Below are 23,107 nucleotides of genomic sequence, written 5' to 3'. Positions count from 1 at the left end.
GGCAGTGCAATGGCAAGGACAGACTGATGGATTAAATTGCATTTATTTCAAAGCACAAGGCCTGACAGGTAAAGCAAATGAGCTCAGACATGGATAGTTATGTAGGACTGGGATATTACAGCCATTGCAGAAACATGAGTAAGGGAGGCAGAGGACTGTGCTGAATCTGTTATTTTCTGATCCTTGGGCTTCCTCCAGGAGTCAAGAATGACAAGCAGTCTCAATTCTGAATGATCATTTATTTTAAAATTTAAACAAACATACAAATACAAAGCAAACTAAGTAAAGAGCTGAGAAATGAAATAGATGAATGAACAGCAAATTAAGCAAAGATAAAAAGAGAAAAAGATGTCACCTCTGAAAAATCCATCACCTTCACACTTGAACTAACAGAAAATTCCTTAGGTAAGCATAAACCAATCACTGGGTCATGTGCTAACGCTTAGCCAATGAAAAATGAGGAAGTTGACAACTATTAGTTTAACTGCTATTAATTAGTTTTCCATAGATGCTGGAAATCCAAGCAACACACACACACAAAATGCTGGAGGAACTCAGCAGGCCAAGCAGCATCTATGGAAAAAAGTAAGTTGACATTTTGGGCTGAGATTCTTTGGCAAGATATACCACTTTCTGCCAGTAAGTGGAGACAAACCACCACATTCTGTGAAAAATAAGACCATAAAACAAAGGAGCAGAAGTCAGCCATTTGGCCCATCGAGTCTGCTCTGCCATTTTATCATAAGCTGATCCATTCTCCCATTTAGTCCCACTCCCCCGCCTTCTCACCATAACCTTTGATGCCCTGGCTACTCAGATACCTATCAATCTCTGCTTTAAATACACCCAATAACTTGGCCTCCACTGCCTCCCGTGGCAACAAATTCCATAGATTCACCACCCTCTGGCTCTGGCTAAAAAAATTTCTTTGCATCTCTGTTCTGAATGGGCGCCCTTCAATCATGCCCTCTCATACTAGACTCCCCCACCATGGGAAACAACTTTGCCACATCCACTCTGTCCGTGCCTTTTAATATTCGAAATGTTTGTATGAGGTCCCCCCTCATTCTTCTAAACTCCAAGGCGTACAGTCCAAGAGTGGTCAAACGTTCCTCATAAGTTAACCCTCTCATTCCCAGAATCATTCTAGTGAATCTTCTCTGAACCCTCTCCAACATCAGCACATCCTTTCTTAAATAAGGAGCACAAAACTGCACACAGTACTCCAAGTGAGGTCTTACCAGTGCCTTATAGAGCCTCAACATCACATCCCTGCTCTTATATTCTATTCCTCTAGAAATGAATGCCAACATTGCATTCGCCTTCTTCACCACCGACTCAACCTGGAGGTCAACCTTAAGGGTATCCTGCACGAGGACTCCCAAGTCCCGTTGCATCTCAGAACTTTGAATTCTCTCCCCATTTAAACAATAGTCTGCCCGTTTATTTCTTCTACCAAAGTGCATGACCATACACTTGCCAACATTGTTTTTCATTTGCCACTTCTTTGCCCATTCTCCCAATCTATCCAAGTCTCTGTTTCCTCAGCACTACCGGCCCCTCCACCTATCTTTGTATCATCAGCAAACTTAGCCACAAAACCATCTATTCCATAATCCAAATCATTGATATACAACGTAAAAAGAAGCGGCCCCAACATGGACACCTGTGGAACACCACTGGTAGCCAGCAGCCAACCAGAATGGGATCCCTTTATTCCCACTCTCTCTCTCCTGCCAATCAGCCAACGCTCTATCCACACATGTAACAGCCAGTGAGTGAGTGGAGCTTTGAGGCTTTGACGAGAAGAGGCGGAGGACGAGTTTGTTCCCAGTTAGTCTTTACAATGCCTCTTGAGATGGTGATGTGTCTCTCCTGTGAGATGTGGCAGTCTTGGGGGAACTCCCCTCTACCGCAGAGTCACATCTGCCAGAAGTGCATGCGGCTGGGCGATCTGGAAGCCCGTGTGAGGAACCTGGAGCAGCAGCTGAATGACCTTTGACTCATAAGGGAAAATGAGGCAGTCATAGATGAGAGCTACAGGGAGGTAGTCACACCTAGGCTGTGGAAGCAGGTCGTTTGGTGACAGCAGAGGGGGGAAAGCGAAGGTGAGTAGACAGGTAGTGCAGAGCACCCCTGTAGCCATTCCCCTGAATAATAAATTTACCGTCCTGGATACTGTTGGCGAGGATGACCGACCAGGTGTGAGCCACGGTGGCAGGGCCTCTGGCACTGAGTCTAACCCTGTGATGCAGAAGGATGGGATGGAGAAGAGCCGAGCTGTTGTCATTGGAGATTCTATAGTCAGGGGAGCAGACAGGAGATTTTGTGGACGCGAGAAGGACACCTGCATGGTTTGTTGCCTCCCGGGTGCCAGGGTCCGGGATGTCTCTGACTGGGTGCATGACATCCTGGTACGAGAGGGAAAGCAACCAGAAGTTGTGATACATGTTGGGACCAACGACATAAGCAGGAAGAGAGATGAGGTCCTGAAGTGTGAGTTTTGGGAACCAGGCAGAAAGCTGAAGAACAGGACCTCAAGGGTGGCGTTCTCAGCATTGCTGCCAGTGCTACGTGATAGTGATGGTAAGAATTGGAGGAGATGGCAGTTGAATGCGTGGCTGAGGAGTTGGTGCAGGGGGCAGGGTTTTAGATTTTTGGATCATTGGGATCTCTTCTGCGGAAGGTGGGACCTGTACAGATTGGATGGGTTGCTCCTGAACTCGAGGGGGAGCAATATCCTTGCAGGTAGGTTTGCTAGCATGGTTCGGGAGGGTTTAAACTAATTTGCAAGGGGGATGGGACCTGGAGTGATAGAGCAGTGAAAGAAGTGCATGGAGTAAAGCCAGATCTAACACATAGAGAGGCTTTGAGGAAAGAGAAGCAGAATAAAGAGTGTAAAGGTAGTAAGGTAGAAGGGCTAAAGTGTGTGTACTTCAATGCAAGAAGCATCAGGAACAAAGGTGATGAACTGAGAACTTGGATACATACATGGAATTATGACGTAGTGGCCATTACAGAGACTTGGTTGGCACCAGGACAGGAATGGATTCTCAATATTCCTGGATTTCAGTGCTTTAAAAGGGATAGAGAGGGGGGGAAGGGGAGGAGGGGTGGCATTACTGGTCAGGGATACTATTACAGCTACAGAAAGGGTGGGTAATGTAGCAGGATCCTCTTTTGAGTCAGTATGGGTGAAAGTCAGGAACAGGAAGGGAGCAGTTATTCTACTGGGGGTATTCTATAGGTCCCCTGGTAGCAGCAGAGATACCGAGGAACAGACCGGGAGGCAGATTTTGGAAAGGTGCAAAAATAACAGGGTTGTTATCATGGGTGACTTTAACTTCCCTAATACTGATTGGCACCTGATTAGTTCCAAGGGTTTAGATGGGGCAGAGTTTGTTAAGTGTGTCCAGGTTGGATTCCTGTCACAGTATGTTGACAGGCCGACTAGGGGGAATGCCATACTAGATCTAGTATTAGGTAACGAACCAGGTCAGGTCACAGATCTGTCAGTGGGTGAGCATCTGGGGGACAGTGATCACCGCTCCCTGGCCTTTAGCATCATCATAGAAAAGGATAGAATCAGAGAGGACAGGAAAATTTTTAATTGAGGAAGGGCAAATTATGAGGCTATAAGGCTAGAACTTGCCGGTGTGAATTGGGATGATGCTTTTGCAGGGAAATGTACTACGGACATGTGGTTGATGTTTAAGGATCTCTTGCAAGATGTTAGGGATAAATCTGTCCCGGTGAGGAAGATAAAGAATGGTAGGCTGAAGGAACCATGGGTGACAAGTGAGGTGGAAAATCTAGTCTAGGCAGCATACATGAGGTTTAGGAAGCAAGGATCAAATGGGCCTATTGAGGAATATAGGGTAGCAAGAAAGGAGCTTAAGAAGGGGCTGAGGAGAGCAAGAAGGGGGCATGAGAAGGCCTTGGCGAGTAGGGTAAAAGAAAACCCCAAGGCATTCTTCAATTATGTGAAAAACAAAAGGATGACGGGAGTGAAGGTAGGACTGATAAAAATGGGAAGATGTGCCTGGAGGCTGTGGAAGTGAGTGAGGTCCTCAATAAATACTTCTCTTCAGTATTCACCAATGAGAGGGAACTTGATGATGGTGAGGACAATAGGAGTGAGGTTGATGTTCTGGAGCATGTTGATATTAAGGGAGAGGAGGTTGTTAAAATACATTAGGACGGGTAAGTCCCCGGGGCCTGATGGAATATTCCCCAGGCTGCTCCACGAGGCGAGGGAAGAGATTGCTGAGCCTCTGGCTAGGATCTTTCGAAGGATCTCGGCCCGAAACGTCGACAGCGCTTCTCCTTAAAGATGCTGCCTGGCCTGCTGTGTTCCACCAGCATTTTGTGTGTGTCATTTGATGCATTAATTTATTTATGTGCTTCTTTGCACTTGTGAGCATGTAGCACTTGGATTACAGTAATCACCAGTCAGATTACTGTCTTTGAGCTAATCTTTCTCCCTTGCATGCAAAAACCTGTTCACAAAACTTCACCCCTCCTTCCATCCATGTCATTTGTACCAATGTGCCTGAATGAGAGTAGCTTCAACAACAGTCAAGAAGTTAGACACTATACAGGGCATCGCAGCCTACTTGATAGACATCGCAGCCATTCAGTCACTCCACCACGCACAGTTGTAGCAGTTCGTACCATCACCAAGACTCCTTTGACATCAACATCCAAACCCAACACTTCCACCAACTGGAACCACAAGGGCTAAAAAAGCATAGAAACACCATCACTTGGAAATTACTCTCCTAGCCCCACACCATCCTGACATGGAAATACAGTGGATTCTCATTAATTGGGACACATTGGGACTGGTACCATTTGGCTCAATTAGATGACGTGTCCAGGAAATAGTTAATGTATATATATTTTTAAACCACCATTTAATCGAGTAACAAATTATACATTTAAATTGAATCCAGAATAAATTAGAACACATTTTTACTGCTACAGTACCATAAAAATGTGTATTATTCCTAATAGCTATGGCAGATGAGTTCATCCAGTGTATGCCATCATATTCTTTTGATTGACTATAAATGAACAAAATCAGTGCAGATGTCTGGTACAGATAATGGACTGCCTTCATTGCCTTCCTGCATTAAGTAGTATTCACTGCTTTTTAATTCAGTGTCTGCCAGTCCAGATGAATAACATAACACAAGCACATGCAACTGACACTACTTAAAAACTGTTCACTCCAAGCACAGTGTATTCCCTAGGCCACATAACTGCACACAACTGACTGTCTCAATTAAGTGGCATAGTGTCCCAAATAAAGGGAAATCCCAGCTATTTTCTCGATTAGTTTTTGCTCTTTAAGAGTTGTCCCAAATAAGCAGCTGCCATGATAAGCCATTGACTCAATTAACCAGAATTCACTGTATAAAGCCATTCCTTCATTGTTACTGGGCTACTGCTACTCCCTCCTTAACAGAATTATGGGTATACCAAAGGACTGCAGTGGTTTTCAAGGCGGCAACTCACCACCACCTCCTTCAAGAGTAACCAGAGATGGGTAATTAAATGCACACTTAGCCTGTGAAGCCACACCCTTTGAATAATTTTTTTTTAAAAAAAGACCACAGCTTCTAGTTCTTTGGTACACTCCTCAGCTCACTCAGTCATCCTTGCTCCTGACAACAGGAGTGGCAATGTCACATTTATGATTTGTCACTATCTTTCTGAGACACATTGCAGTAATGCCCATCTCCTAACTACTGAATCCCATAAAACTAATGCACTCTCATTGTTCTTCTCATCCTGTGCAGCCAACTCACTCAGTGCCACATTCACAGCTCTGGCCTTCACTCTCAATGGTATATTTAAAAAAAGGGATTAATCTGCTTACTGAACAAAATCAACAGAGTGGATTCTTGCTCTGATCCACACTGTCTCCACACTCTTGACCGGCAATGTGACTTCCTCCTTAAATGAGCTATCCATGAAGTCCTCCGGCCCACAGATACACTAGAGCTGCTCATGTACCAAACCCCAACAGCCAGCTTGAGACATTAACTGCACATATAGTTGTCCAAGTCACTGGAAGTGTCCATAACCTCCCAAATAGCAAAGAATAGGTGATCTACTCAGCTGTGCTGCTTTGCCTCACCTCTACACACAATATCAAAAAACTTAACAGAAAATACACTCCAATCAGCAACATGCCTTAACATCATTTTTGAACCGTGGCATCACAGTTTCAAGAGAGTGGTATTACTACACTGAACACCAAAAACCAGTATGCTCCAGAAGGCCACAAATTTAAGGCTTCCTTAGGAGTCTGCGGAGGTTTGATATGACATCTAAAAATTTGACATCTAAAAATTTGACAAACTTCTATAGATGTGTAGTGGAGAGTGTATGACTGGCTGCATTACTGCCTGGTATGGAAACACCAATGCCCTTGAACGGAAAGTCCGACAAAAGAGATAGTGGATTTGGCCCAGAACGTCACAGCTAGAGCACTCCCAACCATTGCGCACATCAAATGAAACACAGTTGTAGAAAAGCAGCATCCACTATCAGGGATCCTCACCACCCAGGCCATGCTCTTTTCTCACTGCTGCCATCAGGTCGAAGGTACAATACCCTCAGGACTCACACCACTAGGTCAAGAACAGTTACTACTTCACAACCATCAGGCTCCTGAACAAAAAGGGATAATTACACTCACTTGCCCATCCAATGCAATATTTCCACAACCAATGATCCACTTTAAGAACTTTTAATCTTGTTATTTCATGTTCTTGTTACTTGTTGCAATTTATTTATATTGTAGCGGTGTGCTACACGCAGCGCTGCAATAACGACACGGAGTCGGTGAGCTGCAGTTGCAAAAGAGGTTTATTCAAACTTCGTGGCCTCGCTTTAAAGCCTTCCTGATCCCGCCCTCCCCGGGCGAGAATGCTGTAGGGGGCGCGTATTCACAGTCCCGTCCCGCGTGCGGGCTTTTCCCCTTGCTGGTGAAGCAGGCTTGGCGCCCTTTTTAGGATCTGCCTCAATGCCGGCGCGCAGCGCTTTGTGAGCCAGTTCGAGTGCGCTGGGAAATGGGTCGCCACATAACGCCCCCCCCCCCCCAGAACCGGCGATACACCCCCCGATGTCCACAGTCTGGGTCAGACTCTGTTTGGAAGGTCTGCCTCTGCGCTGCGGTGCCGGAATCTCAACCGGCTGCACCAAGTCCACATGGGCCGGTTTGAGTCGGTCCACCGTGAAAACCTCCTCTCTCCCCCCAATGTCCAGCACGAATGTGGACCCGTTGTTTCTGATTACCGTAAACGGCCCCTCGTAGGGCCGCTGTAGCGGTGCCCGATGTCCGCCCTGTCGTACAAAAAAACCAACTTACAGTTTTGCAGGTCTTTGGGTACGTAGGTCGGGTTCTGCCCATGCTGTGAAGTGGGTATGGGGGTCAGGTTACCGAGCCTCTCGCGTAGTCTGCTGCGGATTCTTCCTCTTGCCCCCTTGAGGCTGGTATGAACTCTCCTGGGACGACCAGGGATGTGCCATACACCAACTCAGCCGACAAGGTGTGCAGATCCTCTTTGGGCACCGTGCAGATTCCGAGCAGGACCCAGGGGAGCTCGTCCACCTAGTTAGGCCCTTTGAGGCGGGCCATGAGAGCCGACTTCAGGTGACGGTGGAAACCACAGGCTGGAGGTAAACTGGGCGCCTCTGTCGGAGGTAATGTGAGCTGGTACACCAAAGCAAGATACCCAGGTTGCAATCAGTGCTCGGGCGCAAGATTCGGAGTGAGCGGGACCGCCTCTGGCCACCTTGTGAACCTGTCCACGATAGTCAGGAGGTGCCGCGCTCTTTGCAACACTGGCAGGGGGCCCCACGATATCCACATGAATGTGGTCGAAACGCCGGTGGGTGGGGTGGAACTGCTGCGGCAGAGCTTTGGTGTGCCATTGCACCTTGGCTGTTTGGCAGTGCATGCACGTTTTGGCCCATTCACTGACGTGCTTGCGGAGTCCGTGCCATCGAACCTGTTGGCTACCATCTGGACGGTTGTCCTGATGGAGTGGTGCGCTAAGTTGTGAATGGAGTTGAAAATGCGCCGCCGCCAGGCTGCCAGAATGACGAAGCGAGGTTGGCCGGTAGTGACGTCACAGAGTAGGGTCCTCTCACCTGGGCCTACGGGGAGGTCCTGGAGCTGCAAACCGGAGACTGCGATCCTGTAACTAGGGATCTCCTCGTCTGCCTGCTGCGCCTCCGCCAGTGCTTCATAGTCTACCCCCTGGGACAGGGCTTGAATGTTAGGGCGAGAGAGGGCGTCCGCCATGACATTGCCCTTTCCCGAGACATGCTGGACATCCGTCGTGTATTCGGAGATGTAGGACAGATGTCGCTGCTGGCAGGACGACCGGGGTCGGATGCTTTCGTGAACGCAAAGGTAAGCGGTTTGTGGTCTGTGAACGCGGTGAAGGGCCTACCTTCTAAGAAGTATCTGAAATGCCAGATTGCCAGGTATAGCGCCAACAGTTCCCGGTGGAAAGCACTGTATTTGAGCTCGGGTGGTCGTAGGTGTTTGCTGAAAAACGCCAGGGGTTGCCAGTGACCCTCGATGAGTTGTTCCAGCACCCCACCAACTGCCGTGTTAGATGCGTCCACTGTGAGGGCGGTAGGGACGTCCATTCTGGGGTGCACTAGCGTTGTGGCGTTTGTCAAAGCTTCTTTGGTTTTAATGAAAGCAGTGGCGGACTCCTCGTCCCAGGTAATGTCCTTGCCCTTATCCGACATCAGGGCGAACAGGGGGCACATGATTCGGGCAGCTGAAGGGAGGAAGTGGTGATAGAAATTCACCATACCTACGAATTCCTGAAGGCCTTTGATTGTGTTGGGTCGGGGGAAATGGCGGACCGCGTCTACCTTGGCGGGCAGAGGGGTTGCCCCGTCTTTAGTAATCCTGTGGCCCAGGAAGTCGATGGTGTCGAGCCCAAACTGGCATTTGGCCAGGTTGATTGTCAGGCCGTATTCACTCAGTCGGGCAAAGAGTTGACTGAGGTGGGACAGATGCTCCTGACGACTGCTGCTGGCTATGAGGATGTTGTCCAAGTAGATGAAAGCAAAGTCTAGGTCGCGTCCCACCACGTCCATTAACCGCTGAAACATCTGTGCGGCATTCTTTAGGCCGAACGGCATGCAGAGGAACTCGAAAGGGCCGAAAGGGGTGATGGGTGCCGTTTTGGGGACGTCATCCGGATGCATTGGGATTTGATGGTATCCCCGGATGAGGTCTACCTTGGAGAAGATTCGTGCGCCGTGCAGATTTGCTGCAAAGTCCTGAATGTGCGACACAGGGTAGCGGTCTGGTATTGTAGCCTCGTTCAGCCTGCGGTAGTCGCCGCATGGTCTCCAGCCCCCTGTTGCTTTGGGTACCATGTGCAGGGGGGAGGCCCATGGGCTGTTGGACCGCCATATGATCCCCAATTCCTCCATCCTCTTGAACTCCTCCTTCGCCAGCCGGAGCTTATCCGGGGGAACCTTCGAGCACGGGCGTGGAGGGGTGGTCCTTGTGTCGGGATGTGGTGCTGTACGCCGTGTCTGGGCATGGCTGCCGTGAACTGCGGTGCCAGAACCGATGGGAAATCCGCCAGGACTCTGGTGAAGTCGTTGTCGGACAGCATGATGGAGTCTAGGTGTGGGGCCGGTAACTGGGCTTCACCCAGGGAGAACGTTTGAAAGGACTCGGCGTGGACCAGTCTCTTCCTGGGCAGGTCGACCAGTAGGCTGTGATCTCGCAAAAAATCCGCTCCCAGGAGCGTTTGGGCTATGGCGGCCAGTGTGAAGTCCCACGTGAACCGGCTGGAGCCAAACTGTAGCTGCACCGTACGGGTGCCGTAGGTCCTTACTGTGCTGCCGTTCGCAGCCCTCAGGGTGGGACCCGGTTCTCTGTTGCGGGTGCCGTAACTCGTCGGAGGTAAGATGCTGATCTCGGCTCCGGTGTCGACCAAAAAGTGGCGTCCCGACTGCTTGTCCCAGACATACAGGAGGCTATCCCGATGGCCAGCCGCCATAGCCATCAGTGGCGGCTGGCCCTGGCATTTCCCGGGAACTTGCAGGGCGGGCTACAGCGGCGGGCTTCTGCGCCCCACCGCTGGTGGTAGAATCACCATTGTTCGTTGGTCTCTTCACCCCTGCCTCGGGGGTTAGTGGGCTCTGCGGCCGGGCCTGGTCTGGTGATCTGTGCAACGGACGCCCTGCTCTCCTTCTTGGCTTTCCACAGCACGTCCGCCCGGGCCGCCACCTTCCAGGGGTCGCTGAAATCCGCATCGGACAGCAGCAGGCGTATGTCCTCAGGCAGCTGCTCCAGGAATGCCTGCTCAAACATGAGGCAGGGCTTGTGACCTCCGGCCAGGGACAGCATCTCGTTCATCAAAGCCGACGGTGGCCTGTCCCCCAAACCATCCAGGTGCAGTAAGCGGGCAGCTCGCTCGCACCGTGAAAGTCCAAAAGTCCTTATGAGCAAGGCTTTGAATTCTGTGTATTTGCCGTCCTCTGGGGGCGATTGTATGAACTCCTCAACCTGGGCGGCTGTCTCCTGGTCAAGGGAGCTCACCACGTAGTAGTAACGTGTGGCATCTGAGGTTATCTGCCAAATGTGGAATTGGGCTTCTGCTTGCTGGAACCATAGATGAGGTCACAGCGTCCAGAAGCTTGGCAGTTTTAACGAAACTGCACGAACAGATGCAGTGTCGTTCATCTCCGGTCCAAATATCATTTGGGCCATCGGGGTCACCAATTGTAGCAGTGTGCTACACGCAGCGCTGCAATAACGACACGGAGTCGGTGAACTGCAGTTGCAAAAGAGGTTTATTCAAACTTCGCGGCCTCACTTTAAAGCCTTCCTGAATGCTGTAGGGGGCGCGTATTCACAGTCCCGTCCCGCGCGCGGGCTTTTCCCCTTGCTGGTGAAACAGGCTTGGCGCCCTCTTTGGGACCGGCCTCAATGCCGGCGCGCAGCGCTTTGTGAGCCAGTTTGAGTGCACTGGGAAGTGGGTCGCCACATTATTTGCATTTGCACTGTTGTCTTCTGGTTGATCTTTCATTGAACCTGTAGCTATGCCATGGATTTCTGAGTATGCCCGCAGGAAAATGAATCTCAGGACTGTATCTGGTGACAGGTATGTACTTTGATAATAAAAATTACCTTGAACCTTGTATACTCAAGAACCATGAGCCAAATCTCTGATAGTAACAGGCTTACCAAACAGATGTCCTTCTTACTCCACACCATAAACCTGCTTGTTTACCACCCCAGTTGAAAACAACAAAGATAGGATTCAGAAGATTTAACAAAATCATTTAAAATAAACTCTTCATCCTACTCAAAATACACACCGAGGACTATGCATTCAGAACTTGTGCTCAATCCATTTTCTAACTTACTTCACGCAATACTAACAGTCTGCAGACATCTATCAGTTAGATTCAATGAAAAATGTTTAGTATGTTGACTCATTATATTTTGACATCATTTCCACAATATTACATCTCTGTTTGTATTTTGATTTCACTATAAAATTATTTTGTAGTTCTTAAAAATCTAAAACAACAAGTGCATAATCTAAAGTTCAAATACTAATTAAAATACCTTATGGCAGCACGTGGCAGTCCATAATTATATCCAGCAATGTGTAAAATCATTCTTGTGTTCTGTATCTCATCAGAGTTACAATCTCTTGTGTGGTTTGGCAAAAGTACTATTGGATGTCCGGTTTCTCTCCCAGGAAGTGACTGTGTATCCTTGAGACAAAATTTGGTAGATAATTGGTCAACTGGTGAAAGAGATTTCAACAACCCAGAAGGTGCATCTATTTGCTGATTTACACAGGAGGATAACTTTGGATAACCACTGGAGGTTGGGACACCATTGACACTCGACAAGGAATCAAAGTCCAAATGTCGTCGAGGACCAGGCTTAACTTTCTCCACATTTAAGTTATCAGAGTTTGCTTGAGTATGTTCCATATTTGCAATATGATCACGCTCCTCTTCCTCTACAGCTTTAATGATTTGTATAAGCTGGAACAAACGCTTTTGATCATGCATATTGTGAATTCCCAGCGAAGAATAATCATTCATGGTCAATTTAACCAGCTCCTGAGACTTCAAAAAACCCATTGCAGTAAAATGCGTGTAATACTGCTCCAATCTTGCTTCACACAGGCAATCGTAGAGACATGAAGACATCCTCGCAAATTTATATGACCACTAGAAAAATAAAAACTTGTTAGATCACTCACTTGGCATAGCAACTGGAATATCCAGAAGACAAAATTAAATCTAAATGTTGTCCTTTAGAGACCTCATCAACAATCAGTGTTAAGGATATAATAATCTTTCAGTGATTTGAACATTCCAATGAAAGGCATGGCAATGTTGGACTTCCTAATCAAATATGTTTAATTTTAAGTTCAATTCTTTACCAAAGCCATGCAAATTTTGTCACACTCATAACTGAAAGAACAAAGGTCAACAGTCCTTCAGCCCACCAACCAAGATTCCCATATAAGCTAGTCCTTGACTGTCTTAGCTTTAACTTTGACTGTTTTATTATTTCAATTTCTTATGTCTTGTATTCAAAAAATACTGTTACTATTTGTAATACCTTTCCCTATCCTTGCATTATCTGTTTACTTCAGTTAAACTTGACTTAAGTTTAAAACCTCATACAATGTGAAACCCTCTTTCTTTAAAGGCACTTTTATGTTGTTCATCTTCGAATAAGTCACAGCCCTATTATTTTCAGCATTTTTATTTCCAATAACAGTCAGTTATAACAGACTCCAATAAAGCAACATAAATACTGTAAAACATACAGTATTTGTAATTACCTTTGTCCGATCTGAATGTTCTACTCTATTATACGGTAATTTAATCTCTTATTTTCTGCTATCATCCTTCTTTATTTCCCAGCTGCACTCTTCAATAATTTATAACCAAATGCACTTAACACTGCTCCTACATCTGTAGATGGATTTTTTGATTCGTTTCTTAATTTACATTTTAACTTTCAAATAACAATCACGAAAGAAGATTCAATATTAACTTTATCCAATGCACATATTAATGTAAAATTCTGGAACACATACGTTCACCTTAATGAGTATTCTGCGATATAAATAATCAGGATTAAAATATAACGCTAATATTTCTAACATTCTCCCTACAGTTACAACCATTTCGGGCACTAGTTTTACAGAATATCGTAGACATCGAATAAAATATAAGATGATAGTTATTCAGTGAGCCCCAACATACCGGCCCTGCAGCCTCCTGTCGGGCTGCCCTCTGCCTCGGCAGTCACAGCGCCGCTGAAACCCATGGCAACGCCAAAGGCCCCTTCCAAGCCACGCACCAAAATCCCGCGCTACCGGCCCGCGCCACGACTCACCAATCAGATGGGTCCCGAACCCTCATTGCGACCAATCAGCGCGGAGAGATTGGCGTACGGTCCGATTTTGACCAATCGCAAGAGTCAGAAGCGCTGACTGAGCAGGAACTTCATTGGCTGAAAACGTTTGGGACACCTGCGCTAATGAAGCCACAAAACGAGTAGAGAAATGACAGTAAGCTAGGTGCATCGTAGTCAAAAGCCCTGTTAACTTTACACGTTAGTTGTTGTCTGAGACGCGAGCCACACAAGATATTCTGCAGATGCACAGTAACGCTGGAAGATGCCCGACCCGGCGAGTTCCTCCAGCATTTTCTGTGTGTTCGCCAATCCCCGCCTCCTCTTCCACCGTGCCTTGATTGACTCGGCGTTCATTGGTCGATGTGACTGCCAATCGTGCATTGCTTCCTGTGTGTTTCGGATCCGCCGTGAGAAATGACTCTCAGGGCTTGTGGATTGATAGTCTTCAGGCGGTTAAACGTGGGGAAAGCTCCCAAACCCGAGGCAATCGAGTTCCTACTTTTGCAGACTTCTTACGGGCAGCATCACTGGACTCCTCCTAAAGGTGGGGCTGGGTTCCTCCTTGAACAAAATATGTTGGAATCGGGACGCTGCCAGACCTTCCGCTGGTTCAGCATTTGGGGAGCCAAAGGGACTGAGCGTCGTGACCGTGTATCAGAACTGAGAGAGGAGATTGCGGTACCACGGAGGGGTAGGACCAGATGAGGTGTTGAGGGAAGATGATGAACAGGTCGAACTGGCGTGGGGAGGGGTAGCAATGATAAAGTGAACAAACGACGAAGAAACCAAGGTGGTAGGCGACTGTGTGAGGGAGAATAATTCGGGGGATACAGTATGTGTTACCTGAAACTGGAAAATTCAGTGTGCATACCATTGGGTTGGTCGCCACTCAAGCAGAATATCAAATGTTGCTATCTTGTTCTTCCAATTTGTATTTGGCCTTAACGTAGGGAGGCCACATTGTAAGTAATGAATGCTAGTGCAGGTGAATCTCCTCACTTGGAAGGTCTGTTTAGTTCCCTGGATGGTGGTGAGGGAGGAGGTGGAAAAACAAGTATTACACCTCCAGTGGTTGCTGTGTTCAAATTTTGCTTTGTCCATGACTGCTGTGTGTTTGTTCCTTTCTAAGATTCTCTGTGTCTTAAATGCTGCTTCCCCATTTTGAGTGCCTACAGTCTGAGGATTCGTAGAAGCTAGTGAGAATGGATATGTATCTATCAGCTTTTATTGAAACAGATGAATATTCTTTAAACTTTTTTTGCTATGAGTAGAATGCTTATTTATCGAATTTGACGTCGGGCAGAATGTTGTGACCAGTCCAGAGGAGCTGGTTAAGTAGTCACACCGTCTCTGGTGGCCTCAGATGAGTACATTAGTTTTGCCTGTTTGAGGAGTCTACTGTAAATTATCCATGAGTCTAACATGTATGTAAGTGGTTGCTTGATCCACTACTGCTTGGTAGACTGTGAACTTGATTCCTGGTTTAAAGTCTATCTCTTGGTTAATCCAGAATCAAAACCCTTTAGTTTTAATTATTACTAAGTACAGAATGAAATGGGACTACGAATAAGGCTATCACAAAAATTTGAGTACTACGAAGTTTCAAGAAAATGTAATTATTGTTGTAAAGGTCTTATCATTTTAAGAGTATTTAACCCTGAACTGTAGAACTTGTTTATTAGGGACATAGAGTTTAAGCAACAAATGTGACTCTGAACAGTGTTCATAAAATATGTCATTCAACAGGACTCAACAGTTTCATAAACCATAAGACATGGGGGCAGAATTAGGCCATCTGGCCCATCGAGTCTGCTCCACCATCATGGCAGATCCTTTTTTTCTATCTCCTCCTCAACCCCAGTTCCCGGCCTTCTCCCTGTAACCTTTGATGCCATGTCCTATCAAGAACCTATCAATCTCTGCCTTAAATAGACCCAACAACCTGGCCTCCACAGCTGCATGTGGCAACAAATTCCACAATTTCACCACCCTTTGGCTAAAGAAATTTCTCCACATCTCTGTTTTGAAAGGGCACCCCTCTATGCTGAGGCTGTGCCCTTTTGTCCTAGACTCTCTCACCATGGTAAACATCCTTTCCACATCTACTCTGTCTAGGCCAGGGGTAGGCAACCTTAAGCACAAGTAGTTTTCTAGCATGTGTTATTCATTAATTTGAGGCAAAACATAACTAGATGTATTTAAATAGATAATTCCCATATTTCAAATTTTTGATGGCATTTATCTGGCTCACCGTACGCTCATTACTATGCGATCCGGCCCACAGAGGTAAAAAGGTTGCCGACCCCTGGTCTAGGCCTTTCAACATTTGAAAGGTTTCAATGAGAACCCCGCCCCCCCCCCCCCCCCCACCCATCCTTCTGAATTCCAGCAAGTACAGATCCAGAGCCATCAAACGTCCCTTTCATTCCTGGAATCATCCTTGTGAACCTCCTCTGGACCCCCTCCAATGCCAGCACATCTTTTCTAAGATGACCCCAAAACTGTTCACAATACTCAAGGTGAGGCCTCAACAGTGCCTTATAAATCCTCTGCATCACATCTTTGCTCTTGTATTCTAGATCTCTTGATATGAATGCTAACATGGCATTTACTTCCTCACCATGGACTCAAACGGTTGTACCGGTAGAATAATTTGTAAATAGACAATGTGTTCATCAGTTCACTGATTAAGGTTCAACAGTGTAATCTGTTAAGGCGCAGAGAGTTACCACGGACATAAGCTTGATTTTGGTGTTAAGATGCTTTGCACATATCTCAGAAATGGTCTTTATATTTTATTTATTGTCACCATGATAAATTCCAGACAATGACACTGATGAGCAACAGTATTCCTGTTCACTGAACTCCTGTCAGTGATGTTATGGGAGCCTGGAATGGATGCATGATACCACCAAACCCCAATACAGTTGTGTCAAGACTTCCTTAGCTTTTATACTCATCCACCTTTGTGATAAAGGACATTTATCTACCTAATTATTTGCTGTGCTTGCATGCTAACCTGTGTTTTAGGCATGGGGACATTCAGAATCTATGTATTGCAGCATTCCAATTAATCACCAAAGTAGTGTAGTGGTTAGTGCGATGCTATTACAGCTTGGGGTGTTGGAGTTCAGAGTTCAATTCTAGCGGCATCTGTAAGGAGTCTCTGTTGGTCCTCCCCGTGGAATGTGTGGGTTTTCCCCAGGTCCTCCACTTACCTACCATAGTCCAAAGACGTGCGGGGTAGAATAATTGGTAATTGTAAATCGTCCCACGATTAGGGTAGGGTTAAACCGGGGTTGTGGGGAGTTGCTGCGGTTGTGTAACTACCCCCGGCGACTCTAATCGAACCCTAACCTAATCATGGGTTAGGTGACCCGTGATTAGGTTGGGGTTAAATCGAGCTTAGTCCGCTCTGTATCACTAAATAACAATAAATAAATACAGGAGTAACACACACAGATTGCTGGAGGAACTCAGCAGGTCAGGCAGCGTCTAGGGAAATGTATATACAGTTGATGTTTTGGGCCAAGACCCTTCATCTGGGTCTTTTTTTTTCTGTTCTTTCTACAGAAGTTGATAAGCTCAAGTTTCTCCACATTGTACTCCATCTACCAAATTTTTACTTGCTTTCCTGTCTTCCTCCCAACTTGCTTTCCCACCAATCTTCATACTGTCATCAAAAAGAGTAACAACACAATCAGACCTTTTATCAATCATTAACATCTAACCATTTACATCTTGTCAATCTGATAATTGTCCACTTATTAATGGCTTTTGGAGGTAGTGAAGAAGAGGGCCACCAGGCTGATTCTGGAGAAGAAAGGGTTAACCTATGAGAGTCTGAGTTGTCTGGGCCTTTGTTTGTTCTCAAAGGATTACTCAGAAGAATGAGAGGGAATCTTATGGAAATGCATAACATTTTGAAAGGCAAGTAAAAGTAAGAAAGTTGTTTCTCCTGGTGAGACGAGAATAAGGGTGCTTCAAAAGTGCAGTGGTTACAGCTCGGGGCTTTCCAGAGTCAGAGTTCAATCCCCGTGTCTTCTCAGTTGATACATTCTTCCCGTGAAAGCATGTGTTTCCTCCGGGTTCTCTGGTTTCTTCCCACAGTCCAAAGACGTACTGGACAGTAGACTAATTGGTCACTGTAAATTGTCCTGTGACTAGGCTGGTGTTAAATAGGTGGGTTGCCAGGCAGTGTGGCTTGTTGGGCCGGAAGGGCCTGTTTCACACTGTATCTCTAAATAAATACCGTAGATTCCGGATTTTAAGCCGCTACTTTTTTCCCACATTTTGAACAGCTTTGAACTCTGCGGCCTTTAATACGGAGCGGCTAATGCATTATTTTTTTTCATGCCGCCAAAAACATTTTGCCTCGTAACAGTAGACCAATAAAATTGATGAGTAGTTCACAGAGGTCCAATGAAATTGTACGATAAATCAAGCGCACTTTCACAATTATTGTAAATCAGTCATTTGTACTCACCCTCATCAACATGGAAAACACTCGAAGAAAAGCATTGTGCTGCCTTTATGGCAGTTATTTAGTTTATAATATTTTCGCTTAGTAATTCATTTTCTAGTTAAAGTTAGAAGAGTTTTAACTATATTTGTTTTCTGTACTACATCGCGGGATGCTATGACGTCACACCCGGTTTCGCCGCGTCTTGTGGGAAATGCCGGTTTGCGATAAACGGGACGGCGGGGGGCGAGCGGCGGAGCCAAAACGCTGCTTTTAAGTTAAAGGCGATCAATAACTTTTCCTGGTAGGCTGCAGTATATATATTTTTTACCAGTCGTTAGGAGATATTGGAATGTTGTTCAGTAAAAAAGTATACGCAACGTATATTTAAAAGTAGCCGCGTTACAGGCACGGTTCGAAAAAAAGCATTTGCAATATGTATTTGTTTATGTTACCATATGGATTTAATTAAAAGTTAAAAAATCCTCACGTGTAATATCTTTCTGTGTAAATATCTCATATTACAACATGGGACACCTGCGGCCGAAAATCCGGTGCGGCCTAAAATCCGGTGCGGCCTGTACAAGTAAAAAATTGATTTTCTTTCTAAAATTAGAGCCAGCGGCTTTTAATCAGGTGTGCTCTGTAGTCCGGAATCTACGGTAAACTAGGGAACGTAGCTCAAGATGCAGGGGAATAGATTTACAATGGAAGTGAGGAGAAACTGCTTTCCCCAGAGAGTACTGATTGTGGGAATTCTCTTCCTCGGGGAACAATTGATGATACTTCATTAAATATATTTAAGCCACTGTTAGATAGAATTTTGCATAGCAGGGAAATTAAGGGTTATGAGTAAAATGGAGGTGGGTGGATCTGAGTCCACTGGCAAATCAGCCATTATCTGGTGAAGCAAGCTCAATGGACCAGATGGTCTTCTGCTCCTGTTTCTTACAACACCATCAGACATAAGCGCAGAATTGCGCCATTCAGCCCATCAAGTCTGCTCTACTACTATCCCTCTCAACACAAACCCATTCTCCTGCCTTCTACCTGTAACCTTTGACGCCTGAACTAATCAAGAACCTATCAATCTTTGCTTTAAATCTACCCAATGACTTGGCCTCCACAGCTATCTATGGCAATGTATTCCACAGATTTGCCACTCTCTGGCTAAAGAAATTCCTCCTTATTCTGTGTTCTGAAGAGACTTCCTTTAATTCTGGGGTTGTTCCCTCTGATCCTAGACTCCCAATCCATGGGACACATCCTCTTCACGTTCACTCTTATCTGGGCATTTCAATATTTGATCTGTTTCAATGAGATCCCCTCTTATTCTTCTAAACTCCAACAAGTAAAGGCCCAGAGCCATCGAACACTCTTATGATTTTGTTATTAATTGAAGAGCCTCACTGTTCTTGTCCATGTACACCCATAATACACAGTAGATGGCACCAAACTCAAGCATAATAGATGATTGAAATCTGAGAGTAGGTACAGTACTGTGCGAAAGCCTTAGGCACATATATAACTAGGGTGCCCAAGACTTTTGCATAGTACTGTGTTATCAGTGTGGAATGGAGAGGAGTTTGTAAATCAGGCGGGTGCAAAGGTTGTAGGGAATGGTGAGGGTGGAGTGCCGAGGGAGGGGTATGGGACAGAAGGAGCGCCAGGAGCAGGGGAAGTCGTGGGTGCAGACATACCCAACCCTGAGGCGCCAGGCAAGGTCATTTGATTCCAAACAATCGGTTATTGGTCATTACAGAGTGTCTCTCTGGTGCTTCCCACTTTCTCTCTCTTCCTTGCCCTTTTCCCAGCCATGGTTCCACTCTCCCTGCCCCCTTCCCACTCTCAGTCCACAATAGAGACCCATATCAGGATCAGGTTTATTGTCACTCACATATGTCATCAAATTTGTTTTTATTTTGCAGCAACAGTACAATGCAAAACACAGAATTACTACAGTGCTGTGTAAAAGTCTTAATCACCCTAATCTAGGGTGACTAAGGTTTTACACAGTACTGTAATAATTTAGTGTTTTGCACTGTACTGTAAGTGTGACATCACTTTGTTTGTAGCTCATGAAAAATCTCAGCTATTTTCATCACTGGAAAGAAATTCACAGCTGTAAATGATGGGCAAGAAAATTAGTGCTCACTCCTCTGTTCGCTCACATTAATGTTCTTTCGTTCTTGGTTATTCAAGCAACCTTGTTATTGTAAATAAGTCTTGAGCTGATAGGAAAGCATTATTACGTTAAATTTGATACTGAGCTTGAGTGACCTGGCTACAGTATAAATCTCAGGACTTAACAATGTCAGATAATCAGCTTGTACTGGAAGTAACTTTATCAGCCTATACTGTAACACTAACTTTGATTCTCTTGCCATAGATGCTGCTTGAACTACTGAGAATTTTGAGAACTATCTCTTCTAATTTAACATAAAAATGTTTTGAATAACAATTTAGTGAGCAGTGAAGAAAAGATCTCAAAAGCACTTTCCCCAAGCAGTAAGGCTGATCAACACCTCCACCCACTAACTCCACCACTAATTTATTTCCTGTCAGTCACCTTATGTACAGCCTAGCATCACTTGGTGCTTATACAGTCAATCTGTGTATGTAAGCTATCTTGTGTATTTATCTGGGTGGCGGGGTAGAGGTACATCTCTACCAAAGGAAATGTAAGGTGCTCCTTCCCTCTGCAAGCCTGCAGGTCACCCTTGCACACATCCCTCCGCCCCCCACCTCCCCGATCAGGGTCACATGAAGCCAAGGGAACTGGTGGTGGATGGTCGGATGAGCAGTTGGTGCCTATCACAAGTCCTGGTTATGTGAACACTGACATCAAGCAGACAATCTCTGAGGAGTATTGACAATGGCTGGGGTCACCTGTCTTGTAAAGACACCACCCAGAAGAAGGCAATGGCAAATAACTTCTGTAGAAAAGCTTGCCAAAGTCATGGAAAGACCCTGATTGTCCACATCATATGACACGGCTCACAATGAATAAATAATATATTTATATTTATTGTACCTTTTATTGTTCTTGTGTTCTCTGTCTTTTGTGAGGTTTATTCTTGTGCTGCCTCAGATCTGGAGTAACAATTCTCAATTACACTTGTGTACTGGAAATGTCATTAAACAATCTTGAATCTAATATACGTGTATCTTACTTAGGGCATGTCGATTTGGGTGAGGATGACCTTCAAACAGCACTTCGTGAAACTGAAGAAGAAGCAGGACTCAAGAGCAAAGATTTCACTGTGCTGGAAGGGTACAAAAAAGAATTGAAATACAATGTGAAGAATGTACCTAAAACTGTTATCTATTGGTTGGCAGAACTAAAGGACAATAATGTGGAAATAACACTGTCGGATGAACACCAGACATTCCGCTGGTTAAACGTAGATGAGGCTTGTGCGCTTGCTAAGTATCGGGAAATGCAGGAAGCTCTGAGAGAAGCTCACCAGTTCATCTGTACCAAGACCATGAAACCTAAATAAATAGACTTGAGTTATGTTGTTGCTTGTTTGCTTGCATTTCTTTCTAGTTTGTTCTTGAAACCTCAAAGCACCAATACAGTATCACGGGTATCTCTAAACCTTGTTAAATTCATTGTTCAGATATTGCAGACATCCCACCCTACAAAAACTCATTTCAGGGAGGTAGCGCCATCAATTTGCGGGAGACTCCAGCGAGAGGTGGGATGTCTGCAATAGAGTGGCTCCTTAGCAGCTAACCAGCTAGTTTAAATAACGTTAGCTATACTAATGAACAAATGACGCCTGTTAAATTCACCTCTCCTGTTCTCCCAAAAATCGATTTCCGGGATATTGTATATCATTTGTGGGTGTCAGGGAGCTGCTATTAATTTGCAGGAGGCTCCTGGAACTTCCGGGAGAGGTGGGATGTCTGATATTGACATACAACTAAGATGGGAACATGAACCAACCTTGTTAAATTCTCACATGTTTTTTCAATGTGACTTGATGCTAACTACATTGGACAACAAGTTTTTTCAAAACTGTTGCTTCCTCAGATTTTAAAAAAAAAATTTGTTCATGATAGACTGCTTGAAGCTGACTCACAAACACGAAAAAATCTGCAGGGGTTGGAAATCCAAGCAACACACACAAAATACTGGAGGAACTCAACAGGCCAGGCAGCATCTGTGGAAAAGAGTACAGTCAACATTTTGGACTGAGACCCTTCGTTAGGACTCTTGATGAAGAGTCTCGGCTTGAAACGCCAACTTTTCCATAGATGCTGCCTGGCCTGCTGAGTTCCTCCTGTATTTTGTGTGTTCCTATAATTTCAGACTACATGTATCATCTAGGAATTTGGAGAAACAAGAAATTAACTTTTATTGAATGTAATACTTTTAATTGCATAACAGTACAGTGCTTTGCAATAATTCAACTGAGCTAAAATCTTTTGTTGATGATTTTCGTTTGTGCTCAGTGTTTGAGGCTTCTCACTTGAGTGTCCAACAATAACCAGCCAACATTGATGGATTCCAGTTGCCCTGATACCGTTTCTCCGAGACCGTGAGGTCCAGGTGAAAGCTTCCATCCACCATGCTTGTCACTGACTGCCAAAATTTGCAGGGAAAAAGTCTAAATGGGAATGTAAAAATGAATCTTTAGTGACATTGTAGTTCATGGTTTTGTATGGTTGAAACATCTTGTCAACCAGCCGCACATAGTTTGGTTTTCTGCAGTTACCAAGAAAGTTTTCAGCAGCACCTTTCCATGCGATGTTCTCTGGTCCCACTAGGAGTTCTTCGAGTTGCTTGTCATTGATGACCTGTTTGATTTGTGGACTGACAAAAATGTCTTCCTTAATCTTGGCATGTTATTTTGACTTAAATTATGAATTAAAACAACAAATGTAGGTGATTTCAAAAAATGGTGCATGATAGGGACATTCCATGGTGATTTTCATGATCAGCAGCCAAAAATTCAGAAGGTATACACATAGTAATCAAGAAGCAGTACCTTTGTTGTCTAGTGCTGTCAACAAGGAACTTGCTGGTGATCGGGTGAAGGAGGAGTTTGCATGAACAAAATATTAATGCACGAATCTGACAAGGTAGATCCCAAACTGAGAGAAGCATGAGAGGAAATCTTTTTGGCACTGAAATTTTTTTAAATGCTGTCCACAGAAGATAATGCCAAATAGCTGTAGAA

General features: G+C 45.3%; 2 protein-coding genes across 2 annotated transcripts in view; one reads left to right on the top strand and one right to left on the bottom strand.

The window, feature by feature from the left end:
- Positions 1-13,751, bottom strand: part of LOC140737672 (kinesin-like protein KIF24) — a 78,219-nt gene extending 64,468 nt beyond the window's left edge. Inside the window, exons 1-2 of the mRNA XM_073064201.1 lie at positions 13,653-13,751; positions 11,633-12,252 (exon numbers count right to left, since the gene is read on the bottom strand). Coding sequence (XP_072920302.1) covers positions 11,633-12,231 — 599 coding nt within the window. The 5' untranslated portion in view covers positions 12,232-12,252; positions 13,653-13,751. The remainder of the gene's footprint in view (positions 1-11,632; positions 12,253-13,652) is intronic.
- On the top strand, positions 13,610-21,435 carry nudt2 (nudix (nucleoside diphosphate linked moiety X)-type motif 2). The gene is made up of 2 exons (XM_073064202.1): positions 13,610-14,000; positions 21,096-21,435. Exons 1-2 carry the CDS (start codon positions 13,871-13,873, stop codon positions 21,419-21,421), a joined length of 456 nt encoding a protein of 151 aa, XP_072920303.1. The 5' UTR covers positions 13,610-13,870; the 3' UTR covers positions 21,422-21,435.
- The last annotated feature ends 1,672 nt before the right edge of the window (positions 21,436-23,107 follow it).

This window comes from Hemitrygon akajei, chromosome 13 (assembly GCF_048418815.1).
Source record: "Hemitrygon akajei chromosome 13, sHemAka1.3, whole genome shotgun sequence".
NCBI lineage: Eukaryota > Metazoa > Chordata > Chondrichthyes > Myliobatiformes > Dasyatidae > Hemitrygon > Hemitrygon akajei.
The sequence above is the reverse complement of the archived record's forward strand: the minus strand, read 5'-3'. Positions and strand labels throughout refer to the sequence as shown.